The following is a 19,738-nucleotide window of genomic DNA, read 5'->3' as shown; positions in this document are numbered from 1 at the left end:
TATACCATGATGTCACACTTCTTGGCAGATCAAATTCTAGTGTACTTACATAGCATATTCACCGGGTTGATCATTATCCTTTGATAATTCATCCACCTGACAGTCCCATTTCATTTAAGTTATCAGCGAAAGGTTATCAATTATTATCATCTATATGCTGTCTTCCGTTTGATTATTATGAAAATTCCTCATTGCCTTTTCAAGTTTCGTCAATTCAGTTGTGTGCAGGACAACATATTCATAATAAATATAGATAACACAACTGTCCTACTCAATTTTATCATCTAATTCGGGTTTTGTGTTGTGTTCTTATGTATTTTTTTCAGTCAGCATTGAACTAGTCCACAAATGACGAACACATCTGAACTCCTTAATGAATGTCCACCAATCATGAATGATGAAGATATTCTTAATGATTGTGGACCTGTAGATATCCCTCCACCGCCTCCGTTAGCACAGTCTTTAGATGCTAATGGCCCAAGATTAATGATCACTCAAATTGTTACGGAAAATTTCAAATCTTATGGTGGTATGCGTGTTATGGGACCATTCCATAAAAATTTTAGTTGTATTATCGGTAGGTGGACATGTTTTATTGTGTGTAATGAAAAAATATAATTTCAGGCCCTAATGGAAGCGGTAAAAGTAATGTAATTGATTCAATGCTGTTCGTGTTTGGTTATCGGGCATCAAAAGTTCGTTCGAAGAAAATTAGTCAACTTATACACTATAGTGAACTGGTACCTAATGCTAGTAGCTGTGAAGTGTCTGTACACTTTCAAAAAATTATTGATCATGGTCCTGGTGCTTTGGACTATGAAGTAAGTATATATATGTATTTATTTATACCTTCAGTTATTCAGACTTTTACTTTTTATTATCTCTCGTCGGATCATTGTATTTAAAGCTGCTCCATCCACTTTAGACTGGACATCTGTGTCGTGCCACTAATTCTTATATGCCAAAAGTTACTACTACAACAAAATTAAGGTCTTGTGCTTATTATTATTAACACCGAAGTTATTTTCAACTTGCTACGACCACATTCTATAACGCGAAATAGCAATCAAAATGTTAGTGTAATAAAGGGATCCTTTAAAGACTACTACTTCTATGAATCCGGTGTTCATCTTACTGTTCTAAAGAGGTATGGGAACTTGGACCGATGCATATATGTGCCTGGTCCTACGTTGTAGCTGACTGACTGAATTAATGAAAGACTATACTTACATGTGGTTGCTCAAATTCTGGAAAAGTTAAGTTTCTGCGAAACCAAACTTGAACTCTTTTGTTTATTATAATTTGTTTTGTGAAATGAAATGCTTTTCTTAGTCGCCTTCAGATACCTATCAATCAGTCATCTACAATGTAGGACCAGGCACATATATGCATAGGTCAAAGTTGCCACACCTCATTAGCACAACAAGATGAACACCAAACCTATTGAAGCGTTTACCTTAGTGATAATATGTAAAAAATTGCGTGTAAGGATATGATACAGGGAAAAAGAATTATTTTGTAGAAAGAAAGATATGAAGCGATTTTAATCTCACAGTTTAAGGGAAGACTGTGAGTGTATACACAGACGCCATTGTGATCGATTCTGAACCATGTGACACAGAGTCTAGAACCATTGGTTACGATAGTCACGTGGACTCCAACCAAGTAGTCTGCATCAACCAACATTGCTCAGACCAGAAGTTAGTGACTTCAAGGGCTGATGCCACGTTTTGGCTTGGTCGCCTCTAACTTTCTTCCGACCATCCCTACACTAGTCAGTATTGTGCGTCGTGGTAATCAGTGTTCAGGCATACGTAACACGTGGTTCAACCGTCTCAGTAGATGAAGATTCACAACCTCATAAACTGATTTACTATCATCATTCCCTAATACCTTGTGTCTAACCTCACTATTACTTACCCAGTGATCCCAGCAGATGCGAGCAATATTTCTGAGACATCTGTGATCAAATACTAGTAACTTACGAATATCCTCTAGCTCTAATGGCGTTTCGCAGTCAGCCAAGCTTTGTTTTTCCATTCTTACGTATTTTGTAGCAAAAAGCATTTTCCAGTTGTTTCGTAAGAAGAAAATTATGCTTATATAAATACTTATAAATAATTACGTTCAGAGCAGTCATATTATCCTGTTTCATGAAAAAGGTATTGCTTTTTGTGATAGGTTGTTCCAAATAGTCAGTTTGTTATTTCACGACGAGCATACAAAGATAATTCAAGTTGCTATTTGGTTGATGGTACTCGAGCTGTTTATCGTGATGTGGCTAATCTTTTGCGCAGTCATGGCGTGGATATTGATCATAATCGATTCCTTATATTACAAGGCGAAGTGGAGCAAATTGCTTTGATGAAACCTAAAGCTCCAAGTGAACATGAGGATGGATTTCTTGAATACTTAGAGGTAAACTACTGTTCATATTTTTATTTTGTTTCTAATATGTTTAAATAACCGCCCTCCTTCCAGCTAATAAAGTAAGGACACACAAACAGAACTATTTTGATCTACAACTAACAAATGCACTATAAACTTCTGTTTTTAATGATGACCTACGTATTATTCAAAGGTTCATATAAATTAACTACTAATAACTCTGCTTATTAGCTACATCTAAGCTTTTTAAATAAGCACTTGCTCACTAAATGATTTCTAGTGGTATAGACTGTTTCTGTTTGATTATAGATTTCGTTCTAGTCTTAGTCGTTTCTTGGACTGCATCTCATCTATCTTACCGTGTGACCGGCGGAAACTGTTAGCGGTACTAAGGAAGGTATATGTCCATTCTTTATGTAAAAATTTGTCGTTTTAAACGCGGGAATTTTCATAATTAATGGCCCTTCTCATTTGTAATTCTGTCTTCACATCTTAAGAATTAACCAGATCATCTAGTAGATAATCTCTGTTCATCATGTGTTTCATAGCTTATGATAGCATAGGAAACTTTGGCTATGTTGTTAAGGTTCTTAACTCTGTATCAATAATCAAGAGTTCAATCCCTATTTCTACACACAGACTTAAAGAAGAGGTACGAACAAATGAACTAACAATGTTATGGTAAAGTGCGACGATAGGTCATGTGATTTGGATTAAATATATCTTCATGTTTTATTATAATTAAATTCCCATTAGTAGTAGTACCCCTAACATTTTCTTAATCATCCTTACATCATTATTTTAACTAACTACAAAATCTTTGAAATAACTTCATATGTATTAGTTTATGGAAAAGACGACAATAATATTGCAATGTAGATCGAAAAAATCAACGATACATATACTCGTCTGGATGATTCTAGATTATCTACCTCCTGGAACCCCTAAAATAACAGATTTTTAAGTCTCTACATTTTTGCCAGTTAAAAATTAGGGAATTTGTGGTCAAGATTAAGGGTCCATGAACTGACATCAAATGAAGTGTAAAGTATTCTATTTATATTAATAAATGGATTTTGAACAAAAAAAGATTATAGGAGCTATCTGATTAGTTCGTCCATAAAATACAGTACCACCACCAGGTTTCAAGTTAGGATTTAGAGGTGATGTCGATTAGCCTGTTGTGTACAATCTAAAGAAATAGAATAGACCACTTGATAGGTTTAACATTATCATTTATACTCCATGGTTGCAAAAACGTTTTTCTGCTCTGTCATTTTAAAAATTTTGAGTAGTATACGAAGACATTTTTATTTCCCATATATATGCTATTTGAATTCCGCACAAAAACATGAAAGTCGTGTCCTCCATCATGGTATGCTCTTTCCTATGCCATATTTCTATCATTACTGAAGCAATGATTATTTTATCATTATTATTAATAATGGCTTTATTCAATATTATATCTTCGGTACAATACAGAATTTTCAGCATAAATCATTTCAATAAGCTTCCTCTTCTTATTTCTTGATCGATACTGACGAGATAAGTATTGAATGATCGTCAGTTAGATGTTAGCAGTTCAGGAATCGATATGTGAATAATGTTCATTCCTTTCAATGTATATTGCCAGCCATTACGATATTTCTGATTGTACTTTTTTGTAAGTTATATAACGAAAGGCTGTAAACTTTTCATAAACGCCACCTGAATAGGTTGTGCGACTGATAGACATAATGATGTATTAAAACAAACAAACAAAAAGCAGATAACTTGTTGAAGGCGGAACAGATAGTCCAAATATTTAAGAGGGCCATTAACACCGTTGGATGCCGGCTTAGTGGTGTAGAGGTTGTGTTCGCGTGCAAGACGGAAGGTCCTGGGTTCGAATCCTGCGAGCCGGATTGTGGATGCACATTGCTGAGGAGCACCACAATAGGACAGAACGGCCGTCCAATGATTCCAGGTTCACGAGCTTAATCAAAACAAAAGATAATTTTAATCTGTTTTACCATTCATTTTGTTACTTTACATACAAGTCATCCCAATATTGTAGTACAACTGTAGTGGAGAAGAACACGAGTGGGGACAATCGAATGTATTTGAGCACAAAATTACAGAATATCTCACTAAAATCTGAGAACCATATAGTCAATAGTTAATTTGCAAAATATCAATCCATCATCTCAAACTTGACTATTCCTTTCACAAAAAATCAATTCATTGTTCATGCATTTTCATACCAGTTGTGTTCTGTTCCGGTTGTTTCCTTCTCAATCTTCTACTGAAATACATTAGTCTACCTGACCACCATTATATTACTTATTATTATTTCAACACATAAATATTGGTACAAGAGGGCACCAAATATATGTGCACCACACCATATCTATGTGTGTGTGGTCTGTGATATTGCCCGGGTTCCCAGACCGAAGCAGGTGGTTATCTTAGGGCGCTACACCCCGAGCCTTTAACCTAAAGGTCTGACCCACAAGGTAGTGGAGTATCGTGAGGAGATGCGTTCCCATGGTAGCCGGTGACCAACGATTGGTTCATACGCCACTTGTTCTCTCAGGATACTGGAGCTCATATGCACCATTGGTTTGGGATCTGGTTAGAGCGCCGGACATTCGCTTTTCGTCCTCTCATTTTCGTAAACAACACCCCCGCCACGAGAAGGCAGTGAGTAGGATTTCCCTCACAGAGGCTGTATACGCATGGCCGTGTGAGAGCATTTCGAGAGGGGGCGGTCCCATCCCACTCTCGGCCATACCAGGGCATTCGGGGGCTACCACTACTCATATAGATATAAGGAACCCACACCATATAACAACAACTTGAACTAGATTACATATAGTATCTAAGCGTCTATGTGAATATTGACTGTGAACATAGACTATCAACAACTAAATATCATCTTTAAGATATTGTCTTACTTTTGAGATGATGATTTGTTTACTTGTTTTTTGTTGTTGTTGTTGTTTTCTTTCTTTTTTTCTTTATCACACACACACACACACACAAAACAAAAACAAACAAACCGAATATTATATTTATTTCTTAATTTTTATATATTTATTATTATTATTATTATTATTATTATTATTATTATTATTATTATTATTATTATTATTATTATGATATAAAAGCTTTCAATTCATCTAGGATATAATTGGTTCATCACGATTTAAACAACCATTAAATATATTTATAAATCGTATTGAAAAATTAAATGATTTACGTTTGGAAAAACTTTCACGTGTAAAATTAATTGAAAAAGAAAAAGATGAATTAGAATCTGTACGTAATGAAGCAATGGATTATTTACGTTTAGTAAATCAATTAATTAAAATGAAAAATATATTATATCAACAAAATTTATTCAATGAATATCATACTATTCAAATGATTAAAGAGAAATTAATGAATACACAAAAAGAAACTGAAGTAAGTAATGAATGAATGAATGGTGTTATCATTATTAGTTTTGTTATTTGTTGATCATTTTATTTGTCAGTTCTCCTTACTGAAATATACTCTCACATGGTTGTGGTCTTCTGATCGCTCTAAGCAACAAAGCAGGCATGTTTGGGATGCAAAATATATTACTTCAGGATTGGGTTGCATCGACACTTGAACTAATAATAGGGAGTGAAGTAATTGAGCGTGTCAACTGCTTCACTTATCTTGGAAGTCTCACAAGCCCTTGTGGTCTGGTGTGTGACGAAATCTCAGCACGGATACAGAAGGCTCAACTAGCTTGCTTTTGTCAACTTGCGTCATTTATGGCGTAGGCGAGATATCCGTCTATCAACCAAAGGACGTGTTTATTGATCAGCGGTTCGTTCCATCCTACTTTATGGCAGTGAAACATGACCGGTAAGAGTAGAGGATATTCGTAGCTTACTAGTATTTGATCATAAGTGTCTTCGAAACATTGCTCGTATATCCTGGGACCATCGAGTAAATAATGCAGTTGTTAGGAAACGGGTACTAGGTAAGGATGGCAAATCAATTGATGAAGTGTTGAAACTTCATCAGTTGAGATGGCTGGGACACGTGTTACGTATGCGTTCGTGTGTGCCATTGATCTGATCGATAGTACGCTTCGCTCCTATCTGCAGCCACGCACCACAACGGGTGGACTGCTGATTAGAGGGCAGCAGCGTATTTATCGATCGGATAGATGACACACACGAACTACCTAGAGTCCCGATTAGCCCTGCTTCGCTGTCTATCCCAGCCAGTTGAGTCCAGAACGCAAGTCTCAGCCTCTGAGTTATGAATCATTATATTTCAGACATACTCTGTTTATATACCAACCAAACTAACCACATAGTACCATAAAATAGAAAACAACATTTGTACGATATTTAACAAGTGAAATAAATATTGACGAACAGGGAATGTCCATTTAAAGTCCAAGGACATCATTAGACTTAACATGATAATTATTGGTATATTTTTCTGCACATCCTAACACCTCCCTTTTTTTTTTGAAGATCCGGAGTTGATATCCGGATTTTAAATTTTTCCGCGTCCATCCTCCCCCGCGAAATAGTGTTGGGTCCTCATATCCCCAAGTTACAATTAATTCGACTTTGTTTAAAACATGTTTCTCGCATTGAATGTAGAATCCACTAGAAATGACTAGATGGTAATGAACGATTTTTGATTTGAGGTCAGAGTTTGGTTCTTCTGAAGCATTATTTTCAAATTCATTAAGAATCTCATCAGCGGATAATGAGTCATTAGGAAAATCAACATCGAGCAAAATTAAATTACATCTTTGACCATCATTTGACTCAGTCGATATATTTTCCTCATTTTTGTGAGAAATTTCATCACAATTATGTGCATTATTATCAGAACCCATATCTGGTACACCGTCATTAGAAACTGGATAAGTTGATTCAATATAAATTTCTGTTTCTTTGTGGACGGGTACTGCAATACATTTATGAGCATTTAATATGACATCGTCTTCCTGTGGTCTGGACAATCCAGTGTCTGTACATAGTGTTTCGGACGCAATGGGACTTAAGCCCACGACAGGGCATGTCTCTGAAACGGACATTTCTGGACCACTGGACGGATCATGAACGACTGCTTCGTTTGTTTTACTGCTCGTCAGGGATTCATAGAGGCTTTTATTGGCACACTCATACATTCTGCAGTCATTTTCCAGTTCAGTATGCAAATGAGAAATTAAGTCATCAAGTTCTGTCACATCTCCGAAACATGGGAGATTTAGCAGTTGTGTGCGTAAATTGTCCAAAACATTTAACTGGCTCTTTCTGAAACGCTGCTGTTGGCGGTCAAGTAGTAACTGCAATTGATCATCGGGAGAGGTGACCATTTTCTGAATCAGCACAGTAATGAGAAATACCGTATGATTAACTAGCAACCGATGTCTCCCAAGGACACCGATGATAAATCTGGATGCTGATTGGTCAAATTAATTAGGCTGAATCTCGTCCAATTACAGGGTTCAAAATTCTCTCTACGCCGTCGCCAATTGTTGTAGCGTGTCGATTGCAGATTAGACGCGCAGCATTTATATCGATCGGATCAATGACACGTAAAACACGTAAGGACGACCTTAAGTCACGATTGGCCCTGCTTCCCTGTCTAGCCCAGCCAGTTGAGTCCAGAACACAAGTCTCAGCCTCTGAGATAACATCTTCAAACCCTAATGTTTCCGATTACTGCTTATACTTTTACTATCTCTACCTCTACGGGATTTGAATGGACAACTGCATCGCTGTGCTAATGTGGTGTGGCAACTCGAACTGATGTACGTACGTACGAAGTTCTACGTTGTTACTGACTGACTGACTGACTAACATGGTCATGTGCATACAATCACTGTCAGGAAAGTCCTACTCACTGCTTTCTCGCGATGGAGGTGTTGTTTGTTTACGAAATTGAGAGGATGAAAAGAGAATGTTCGGCGAGGGCTTTAACCGGATTGGTGAACACCAAGGGTTCACACAGGGGAGTTGGAAAACCCTGATTCCAAATCAATGGTGAACATGGGCTTCAGGATCTTAAAGGAACAAATGGCATGTGAACCAATTGTTGGTCACGAACTATTGTGGTACTGCATCTCCTAATGTTGTCCCACTGCTTTGTGGATTAGACCTTTAGATCGAATGCTTCGAGTATGGCTCCCTAAGAAAACCACCTGTTTCGGTTTTGGCATCCGGGTAGTATCTCAGCGCTCACATAAATCGAATGATATATGTGGCGCATAACTATTTGGTGCTTCCTTCTACCAATATTTATGTGTTTAAATAAAGTCAATAAATCATCTTATTATTATACAAATATTACTATGAAATATATCAATTATAATGTGTTGAATTATGTTAATGATATAGTTGTATTATTTCTTAACCTTACGGAGACGTTTGACTTTGTTGATTGTGAGATTCTGTGGTAGTGTCTGTCATTGATAGGTAAACTAAAGAAATACAATAACCTTGTACAGGTTCTCTACTCGAACATCACTGGTCAAGTCAAAGCTTATAGCGAACTGTTATAGGAACTGCTTACTTCGATTGGTGTTTGTCAGGGTTACTCGCTTTCGTCTTTTTTTTATTTAGCTTTGTCATAGATGTACTCTTAGAGATAATTTCGTCGTCTGACTTTTCTGTGGTTGATCTGTTACCAGGAGACTCATCTGTTGACGTGGAACACGCAGATGGTATAGTTCTGTTTGGTGAAGGCGCTGACAAATTACAGTCATCTGACCGCCTTACGCAACAATACAAGGATATTTGGGATGCTATCGTCTTCCTCAAAGTGTAAAATGTTTCTTTAAGATTGCTTTGCGTCAGCACTTGAATTAATGATGGAGTTTCTGGTGTCTGATGAAATCTCGGCACAGATTTAGAAGGCTTGATCGGCTTTAGCCTCCTTGCGTCATTTGTGGCGTAGGCGAGTTAACATGGCATCAGTTCATGAAGTCATTGGCAATTGATCTGAACCCTGTAAATAAGTATACACTATCTGTTTGGAGTTTACGTGATTATCGTAACCAGTGGTTAGAGACTTTTAATGACATCGCTCAAAATCGTTTACAATGGCTCAGGTGCATCCATTCATTGTCTTCCTCCAAATTCTGAATTCCTTATAACTTTTTTTTAATTTCACTAACTTTTATATTCTTGAATCGTATCTTCGGTACCTAATCCTCTCTATTACCACTGATACTATTACTATCTCTACTATTCTGGGATTTGGTCTGTCAAATTCATCTTTCTTTGCAAAAGGGGTATAGCAACTTGAACCTACGTACATACATACCAGGTTCTACGTTGTGACCGACTATTGGTGATACACAAGTTTCCTGTATTCAAACCCACCTAGCTAATTTAAGTAAAACAAACCAGATTGAATAGGAGAAACGAGACCTAAAACTAATGGAGTATATCTATCTTCCTCTAGTCAAATCATGACTGACAATGTGCACCCACTAGCATTTCTCTCTTATCATTTGGCCTTAAACTGATGTTCATAATCGACCAAGCTTATCATCTTTAACCTCAGAAAAATATCTCTAGGTTATTGGATTCTACGGCAAGAATTTAGTTCTGTATCGATCATGATATACAAAACGTCCAGACCATATTAGGTTTGATAAGTTTTGAATTCATAGCTAAATAGTTAAAGCCGACAAAATTGACAAACTATGCATTTACTCCATTCATATTGTAATTATATATATCGAGAAATTGGTTTGAGGATAGGATTTTATGGAGATTGGTTTAATTTGTAGATAGTATTTGTCTCAAATCGATTTCAATCAAGGTATAATCAGATATTTTAGATTGATTTCAATTATAAATGTGTACTGTTGTATGATAACCTAGTGGTCTAATAATTATGTGCTCGCCATGAGACTTTAAGATGGTGAGTCCGACTTTCAAGAGAATTATGGATGCACACTTCTGTAGAGTCCTATTCTAGGATGATAAGTCCGTTCAGTAGTGCTTTGTAAATCTCAGTGATATCCCAACTGAGCTCACTTTGACGAATACAACCATGTTTCATAACTTTAGAATTGTTAAGATCATCTGTTTACTTCAAACACTTATCATAATGTTATTCATTTAGTGCAAGTTAGTCGGCAGTTTATGTTATTTCTAGGACCATTTGATTTCATAGTTTTCAGCCTTAGTTGGGATATATTTATTTATATCCGATTTCTACAGGAAAATAACCTTTAATTGTTTTTGCTACTTCAATGGTTAAGTGCTCGATGTCTTGTGGGTAGGGCATTATTATTAGGTTCTAGGTCTTAGGTTTTCTGATAATTATGTTAGTCGAAAGAAATGTTTAGTATCTCCTTTTTCTGATAGTTTTTCAGAGGCCATTATCTAAGTTAATGAATTATTATTATTCACATTCATTTTTTATTGCAATGAGTTATAATTGTATTTTGTCACAAAGCTACGACGGTATTAACCACCGATGTACTTCATGTTTTCACCTGTTTTTTTAGAATTTATCAAGTCAGGTACGTGAAAAAACTCGACAAATTAAGCGATTAGAATCTGATCGTGATGAGCTTACTCAACGTCATGCTCAATTGCAAATAAGACATCGTGATGGGAAAGCAAAATTTGCTGAATTTGAAGCTCAAGATGGACAACTGCGTGATGAACATGCACATACAAAAACTTTAGCACGTCGTTTGGCTAAAGCAATTCAAGTAGAACGAACTAAGTTAGAAGAGTTAGAACGATTACCTGGAGAAGCAGATGCTCGTCGTGAAGCAATTAAGAAACAATTAGCAGAATTTGAAGAAGCTAAAAAGAAACATGAAGAAGTTTATAAGGCAAGTTTCTTCATCAATTCTGTATAGGCTGGATATGAGTACCTTCAAGAATTGTTTTTTTCTCAACCTGGAACTATTTTGTAGTTATAGTTGAAAACTACTATCCAATACTAATGTTTCTTTCTCTTCAGATGTGATCAGCCAAATACTCATGCATTTCAAGGAGGCAATGCGTAAAGCTTTTCCAGTCTCATTATTTGTTTGTTATAATGCATTGTTACGTCTTTGTTGCTTCACAAAAATTTCCACAGTCCCAGTGGAGTGTCTGATTGTTTCGTCAGTAGACATATCGATTTCCCGGTTTTTTGTAACTATGATCAGTCTACTTTTAAAATCTAATAATCTTTGATATTTGTAAGTCTCTGTTAAACACAGAACAAACCATACATGAACACTTGGAACTACAATCAGGGTTTGCAGTCATCCAGTAAACTGGTTACTAAGAAAAAAGGTTATCATCAAAGTAATTTTAAACAAGTGTTTCTCAAATATACTTAGTTGGTCGTAGTCTGCCTCGTTATTCAATCACAAATACATCGGAAATTCCTCAGCATAGTAGTGGGATAACATTCTGAAGATCATGTTGAAACATAAAACCTTTCGAAGAATCATTAACTGTCAATCTTATTGAATCTTTTGACCTTTGTGATCAAGAGTGGGTATATGAAGTTAAAGGCTAACTGTTTTAGTCATAGTAAACATATTTGAAAGTGATAACGGGGTTTATTTGTTGGCAAGATGATCTCGGGTACTGTTTGATGTATGAAGAAAGTTATCATTTCCCAGCTCCCCCAAACTGTGAGAGGATAATTATTGAGGGACTTGAAAAGAAAACTAGATTAATAGATGTCTTAAGGACCTAGAAGCGTGACCACAAAGGCCATGGGATATTTGCTTAAGGCCTATCACACGTGCCATTTGTTGGGTGTTTTAGGAATAGTTAACCCCATCTTTAAAGCCCTTACTTCCTGAGACTAAAATCCATGAGTTAACGTAGGGTGTGACACGTGTAGGGCAAATCTTTTCTAATCTCTTCCATTGTGGGGAGGCTGCATTTCTGTGGAGGTTATTCACCTTACTACCGTCGAACCCTTGTACAGTCGGCAGTATCATTTCACTTTCGCACCTCAGGTTGCTACTTTTAGTCTTATCTTTCACCAACTGATCTACTTAGCATGGTATAAGACATACAGTCAATGTAGCTCCATTGGGTCATCACGATTGGCAAGCTTGACTACCACATTTAGGTAACGGCTACGAAAAAATAGTCGACTTTTTAAAAATCAGTTTATAACGTTTTTCATCCTTGGACATACTCAAATATAACTGTTCTAAAATTGTTGCTTTCTTTTCGGAAAACTATCTCAGAACTCATCATCCTTTATAAAACTTGCTTTTTATGACTAAACCAATCCCAGGTTTAGGACGGTTTTCTTTCTCTCTGTTTTCATAATTTCATGTGATGTGATGTGATTGTTATATTAAATTGTTTATTGGTGTAGGAAACAGCTGATAATCTGTCTAAAGAATCTGCACCTTTACGAATTAAAGTTGAAGAAAGTGAATCCATGTTGGCTCCTTTGCAAACAGAAGCTGATCAAATTACAAGTAAACTAACACTGGAGCGTCAACAATATGATCTTATGATGGCTGGCCAACGAAGAGAATTAGAACGTATGGAAACAGCAAAGAAAAGTATGCAATCAACTCAAAGTAAACTTAAAGAGAGAGAACAAGAATTAGCTGATGCAAAAAAACAATTATCATCTTCGGGAAGTGGAGGAAATAAAGGCAATTTAGAGATGGCATTAGCATCAGCTACACGTGATCTAGCTGAAGTGAAAACACATGAAGCTGATCTGACAAAAGAACTAAATGATTTACGTAGCAAGTTGACAGAGTCAAAATCAGCTCTTCAGGTAAAAAGAAAATTAAGACAGTTTTGATTGTGGTCACCATAAGTTGGATTATGATTCTCTGTTGTTTTTTATAAACTGTATATAGTCGATAGAAATCGTAGTCGTGACTGAATATGACCAAAGTGTTGTAATCATATTCAAAGCATTGTAATTCTCAAATTGTCCAACTGCTTCATTAGTATGTGTTATAACATCGTTTATTAATATCAGTCATTATTTTCCTTTTCATGGTTCTGTTAGTAGTTTTAAAGGTGAGGCTATAATTTATGGAGCGACGCTACAGTACATGCCTACTAACTAGGACTAAATGAGGTTTATAAACCAGCACGAGGAGTTTGGATTATGATTTACAGTTGATGGTTAGGGATTAAATTCAAGGTTTTCACCACCAACTGATATCAGCTATAATTCCAAAATGGTGTTTAACCAAATGGATGGGAATGGATTCCGCGCCAAAGTCCAAGCCTTGATATTCCAAATCTGATTGGTTCATCCATAAATCATAGTCTCGCCGTTTTAAACTAAAAGCAAACTTTCAATCTCAGAATTTCGGTTTCCGACTGTTAACCATCATCATAGATTTTCTCATAATGAGCCTTGTATAGACATATTACGTAATAAATCTCGCGACCCTCCCATCTGGTTTCAATGTTGTTGTTCTCAATGGATCTCCATATTTTCAGCGTAGCCACCTATACAATGTAATTTTTTTCTCAACGAAGCACGTACTACTTATATTTATAAATTTGACTTGAGATGCCAATTCAAACTCTACTACAATCGTGTTTTAAATTTCATTAATGTAATTCATCTTACTATAAAAATACATACAAGTTGATCCGTTTAGATTTAAACCTAAGTTTTTGTGCTGTGGTACGACCGAGGGTGGCGAGAGTCAGTTCTCCCTCTCCAAATGCTCTCACATGACCAAGCGTTTACAGCCACTGTCAGGGAAGTTCTACTCACTTCCACAAGTCATTCTTTCCTTATTCTTTTGATTAATATCCTCGTTTTCTTATATGATCAAGTTTTACCATGCCTCATGTTATACAACATCCAACAAATTTATTTTCAAATGATCATTTTCATTAAAATGTTATAAAGATCATTGATCGGCTACACTATGTGTCACACATACTATAGATTAATATCTTGTTAGTGTTATACTGATCATTTCGAATTATCAATAGTTTTATATTGTCGTTGACCTTGTTCTCCCATGTGTTCAATATTTTCTTTGTTGTTTTGTTCTTGCAAACAGGCGGATAATTCAAGAAATCGTATGTTGAATGCTCTACTTGAAGCAAAACGTTCTGGAACATTGACTGGAATTCTTGGTAGACTTGGTGATTTAGGTGCAATTCCATCACGTTATGATATTGCAATTTCAACAGCATGTGGAGCTTTAGATCATATTGTCACAGATACCTTGGATACAGCTCAGAAAGCGGTGAATTTTCTGAAACAGAATAATCTAGGACAAACTACTTTTATAGGTAATACTGATTGATTGCTTGAAATTCTTGACAGTTTACTTAATATTTATTTATTTGAACACACAAACATTGGTAGAAGGAGAAAACAAATATATGTGCACCACATCAATCTTTCAATTTGTGTGAGCTTGGATATTGGTCAGGCGCCCAAACCGATGCAAGTGGTTTTCTTAAGGAGCCACCCCCGAAGCCTTTGACTTAAAGGTTTAATCCACAAGACAGTGGAACATAGAGTCTAACAGATGTGTACTCTAGCTTAGGTTGTCATACCATATAATAGGGCGAGTAGCGAAGGAATCGAAGTGATATAGTAGAAGCAGTAATGAGAAAGACTAAGTATTGAGAAAATAATTCAGAAAGACAAAATGAAAAGATACTTTTGGAAGAATACTGGCGCTTAAGATCTAGAGGAAGATAAAATATAAATTCATCTAGATGTGAATAATATCACCCGTATCCAACCACTGATCGCAGTTATCACACGAATATTAACTAGATTGTCTGCATCTCTATCTACACGGCTTAGACCAATAGTCAGTGACTTCATGAAATGCTGTCTCATTTTAATTTGACGGTCCCTGTTTCTTCCAGTGAACTCATACTGACCAACATTCCCCATCGAGGTAGATGATTGTTGAACATATCCTTACTACTTCAACCAGTGAAGATTCACAACTTCATCAATTGATTGATTCGCCATCAACAATATTTGTACGTATTGATAACCTTATGTAATTTGACAACCAATTAACGCTTAAGACATATTTCACTATTAAATCTACGTTCATTAATTTAGTTCTTTATCATTTTAAGAGAACATTTTCTCTAGGATTAACTGTGTTTTATGTATTTATTTTCTAGCTCTGGATAAAATGAAAAAATGGGCGGAAAAATCTTCAATTCCATTTAATATGCCTAAAGTATCATTTCAAGTGGAACGTTTATACGATTTAATTCAAACAGTTGATTCCAATGTGAAACCAGCATTTTATTTCGCTTTAAGAGATACTTTAGTAACAGAAAATTTAAATGCAGCTACAAAAGTTGCTTTTGGTCAACAACAACGTTATCGCGTTGTTACTCTTCAAGTAAGATTTCATTTATCTATGCAGTTTTTTTGTAATTTTCAAGATCTAATCTGATATGTTTTCGTTACCTTCTACTCACTCAACAACAGGTCTTTAGTGATTGCCAGGTTGATCCCGGATAAGTAGATATATTTTTGGATTAGTGATTGTATTCCAAAATATTATAGGTACAAGTACTTGTTTCTAAGTTTAATCAATTTTAAACATAAGCATTGAAACTAACTGCCTTGTTGACCCTTGACGAATTTCATAGATACATCATATTTTTATTATCTTTGTAGAAGATACTTAGGATAATCAATGTTCTTTTCACAGTTTTCGCTTCCAAAATGAGATTTTTGTTGACGGAGAAGTCATTTAAACAGTTATCAATGTATGAGAACGACTAGGACCTTGATTTGGTTTAAAGAAGTACTCAGTTTACTGTATAGGCCAGTGGTAAGGACTCTAACATGTTATAGATCAATCTAGTGAATTTCTGGATTCTATCAAACTTAATGAATGAATGGTTGGAAGCTCACTCCGACTAACTATGAATGAGAAATGAGACGAACTCAGCGAAAACTAATGATCATTATCTTGATGGTCAGAAAATACTGGTTAAATTGACAGAAGTGGATAGTAACCTCAATTTCCTAAAGTTTTCATGCGAAACATTTTCTGACCTTAGGATGACTGAGTGGAAGAGCTTAGAGAGTCAATTAATGCACAACATCGTACAATGAAATAAAATTTGTTTTATTTACTATGTCTTGTTACTCACATCATACCTTCCTGTACATTGTAAAATTCAGTGTCTTCATATATAACCGGTGATTGCATAATAATAGAAATAGTAAATATCCACTGTAGTAGTAAGCAAGATTTGGTATCAAGAAAGACCGATTTCAAGGTTCAGGATCTAAGGGAAGACAATGATTGAGTGCAACTACGCCGTTTCGAACAATTGTGAGCCGTGTCATTCAAATTCTTTAAATACTTGTAACAATCACACGGACGCTAACTAGGTAGTCTGCATCTATCTACGTCGTTCAATCTAATCACCAATTACTTTTTGAACTGATACCACGTCTTGGTTTGGGAACATCTAGCTTTCTTCCATCCGACTCCTACAGTGTACTGTATTCACAGAATGAACGTAAATCATATTAATCGTTTTCTACTTGTATTGTGTTCTTTAACATACCTATTTTATTATTTACCCTCTTGTTCCACAAAACCAACATCCCGTATATTTTGTATATCACTTGAATATCTTGATCCACAGTGTTGAGCGTTGAGTGTTTATAGGTTATCACCAAAATTCTTACAATTGGTTTTTTAGATTACTCAGCTAATGCTTAGCATGATATTGGGAACTTAATCAAGAGTGAGATTACTAGTCATTACTTCCAATCAGCGTACTGTAAATACTCCCGATACACTTTACAGTTAAAAAGTTTTTCATAATATCTTTCTGAGCAATTAAGCCGTTTGACTTTCTCCAACCAAGTCCGGGGTTCGAACTTCGTTCTGCTTACTTCGTTTCAGGCGATCTGATAGTATCGTTAGCCCTTACACAAGTCGATTGTGGCCCATACCATAGTAGCTAGTGAAAAATGAGTTTATTAATTGGCTACTTGTTATTGAATATTTGTAAAGTATGCTGTTTTGTTTTTTTTCTGTCTCGACTTCTTTCCTTTTTCAGGGACAAGTTATTGAAGTATCTGGTGCAATGTCAGGTGGTGGAGGTCGTCCACTTTCAGGTAGAATAATGGCAGATATTGTACAAGTGAAAAAACTTCATGAAGCCAATTATAGTTGTGAATCTAGACACAAACGACTATCAACCGATAGTTCCAAAGAAACAAACGATCTATCTGCATTAGAACGTCAATTAACTCAAGGGGATGCTGAACTTGGTCGTTTACGTGACACTCGATCACGTTTGGAAGAAATGATTGTACGTATGACTCGTCAACGTGATGAATCCGAGCGTACAATTAAACGGTGTGAAGTAAGTTGTTCACTCGTAAATTCGGAGATAATCAAACCCTTTCTCTGTGTGAAGCGTCTTTCATGTTTTCTGATATGTACTTTTACTTCTGAATACTGTAATAAGTAACTCATTCGTAAGTGTTTGTGTCTTCCCGTTGTTGATGTTAATATCTACGATTGATCAGACTCTTTTGATCTTATTTACACCTTGAACGGATTACCTCTATATTGCCATTTAGTCTCATGTTTTGTGAAGTAGTTGGATAGTGGCTAGCAGTGGAATCCGAGATTCACCTTTCGTTCTTTTTGGGACTCGTCAACTGAGTGTGCTTACATTCGACTGTTGATGTTCACACCGGTACTCAAACCCAATACCTTTTCTCTAAACTCTCAGCACGTTACTCCACTGAACTACAGAGTCCAGATTAATAACCAACTGCTTGATTAATTGCATTTGTTAACACAAGCAACAGGGAAATACATACACTTACAAATCAATTTAAAGTGATTTAGATTATCCCGTTGATATTTTAACTGAAGTTTCATCAGTCTTGGGGTCAAAGTCAACTCTTGGATACAAGTACAATCAGCTGATGATTCCGAAATAAAACGTCCGGAATTCCACTGCCAACCACATTTCATTTATTCTATATTTAAAATGCAAATTCGTACCCGTCGCACAATGAGTAATTGAAATTTCATATCAGTAATAATACAGCTGTAGTTGAAAGATGACGCAGGAAACTGGTCTTGATGAAAATTGTGGACTATGTGAAGTCCATCGAAATGATCACCATTTACCGCCCAAATGCCCTGATACGGCCAATGTTGAGGAGATTTTACCCTCCCTCTCAAAATGCTCTCATATAGCCACACGTTTATACCATTGCCTGGAAAGTCGTACTCATTGTCTTCTCGAGGAGAGGTTGTTGTTTACCGAATCGAGAGGGAAAAATCCGATGTTCGGTGGGGTTTAAATGGGGTTGGTGGGCACGGAGTGTCCACTTTGGAGGGTCGAAAAATCCTGATTCCAAACGAGTGGTGCAAATGAGCCCCAGGATCCCGAAGGAACAAATGGCGTATGAACCTATTGTTAGCCATCGGCTACCATGAGACTGCATTTAACGTTGATGCACTGTCATGTGGATTAGACTTCTTAGTCGATAAATCAGGGAGTGATCCATTAAGAAAGACATCTACTTTAGTTTGGGCACTCGGGTAGTATTCCAGTCCGCACACAAAACATTATGTGGCGCATATATATAAGTTGGTGCCAATGGTAATGTGTTTATATAACTAAACAAATCACTGCTTTATCAATGTTGCTACCCACGTAAGGATTTCGTTTGCTTTCTTTAACAGAGATGACATCGACAAGCATTAATTAATTGATTGATGAGTCAGTGACTTACAAAATTGATTTCCTCCAAACACCTATGATATTTTATCACGTTTATTCTCTCTTAATATTTTATATATAAGATTGTTGATGATAAGAACTTGTTTCTCTGACTAAAATGTCTTGTTGGTGAGACTATAATTCCTGGACAACCTTTGAGTGACTCCTTGGTGACCTTAAGAATATCCACCTAATTACCAGATGGTTATAAACCAGTGTGAGAAATCAGGATTATGATTTTTAGTTGGTGATTATAGTTGGGTATTAGATTTAGGGTTTTCATCACGAACTGACATCAGTTATAATGACAAAAATGTTATTTAGGCAAATAGATGAATGAATTTCGCGCCAAAATCCAAGACCAGTTATCCTAAATCTGATTGGTATGTCCATAAATTATAGTCTCACCGGTCTTGTCTTAGATATCACTCCATTCCACCACTCGACCACATTTATCCAGTTGCGTATATCTTTATCGACATCTATTCTATTCATTCATTTTAGCTAAAATCAATTCTCCTATATAACACAAATCGTATAATTTGTTCCATTCAAGTACCATTACATGGTCGAAATCTGTATATTTGTTGTAATGTAATAAATTATTTTCTGTAGCGATAAATATT

At 36.0% G+C, this 19,738-nt stretch overlaps 1 protein-coding gene across 1 annotated transcript in view; it reads left to right on the top strand.

Moving 5' to 3' along the window:
* Positions 1–19,738, top strand: part of SMC4 (Structural maintenance of chromosomes protein 4) — a 42,003-nt gene that overhangs the window by 2,880 nt on the left and 19,385 nt on the right. The window contains exons 2-10 of the mRNA XM_051219602.1: positions 327–577; positions 625–821; positions 2,182–2,418; positions 5,554–5,835; positions 10,898–11,233; positions 12,736–13,152; positions 14,414–14,648; positions 15,510–15,736; positions 17,424–17,732. Of these exons, the coding sequence (XP_051064532.1) occupies positions 349–577; positions 625–821; positions 2,182–2,418; positions 5,554–5,835; positions 10,898–11,233; positions 12,736–13,152; positions 14,414–14,648; positions 15,510–15,736; positions 17,424–17,732 (2,469 nt within the window). The 5' untranslated portion in view covers positions 327–348. The remainder of the gene's footprint in view (positions 1–326; positions 578–624; positions 822–2,181; positions 2,419–5,553; positions 5,836–10,897; positions 11,234–12,735; positions 13,153–14,413; positions 14,649–15,509; positions 15,737–17,423; positions 17,733–19,738) is intronic.

This window comes from Schistosoma haematobium, chromosome 7 (genome assembly GCF_000699445.3).
Source record: "Schistosoma haematobium chromosome 7, whole genome shotgun sequence".
NCBI lineage: Eukaryota > Metazoa > Platyhelminthes > Trematoda > Strigeidida > Schistosomatidae > Schistosoma > Schistosoma haematobium.
This window is presented reverse-complemented; position numbering and strand designations above follow the sequence as displayed.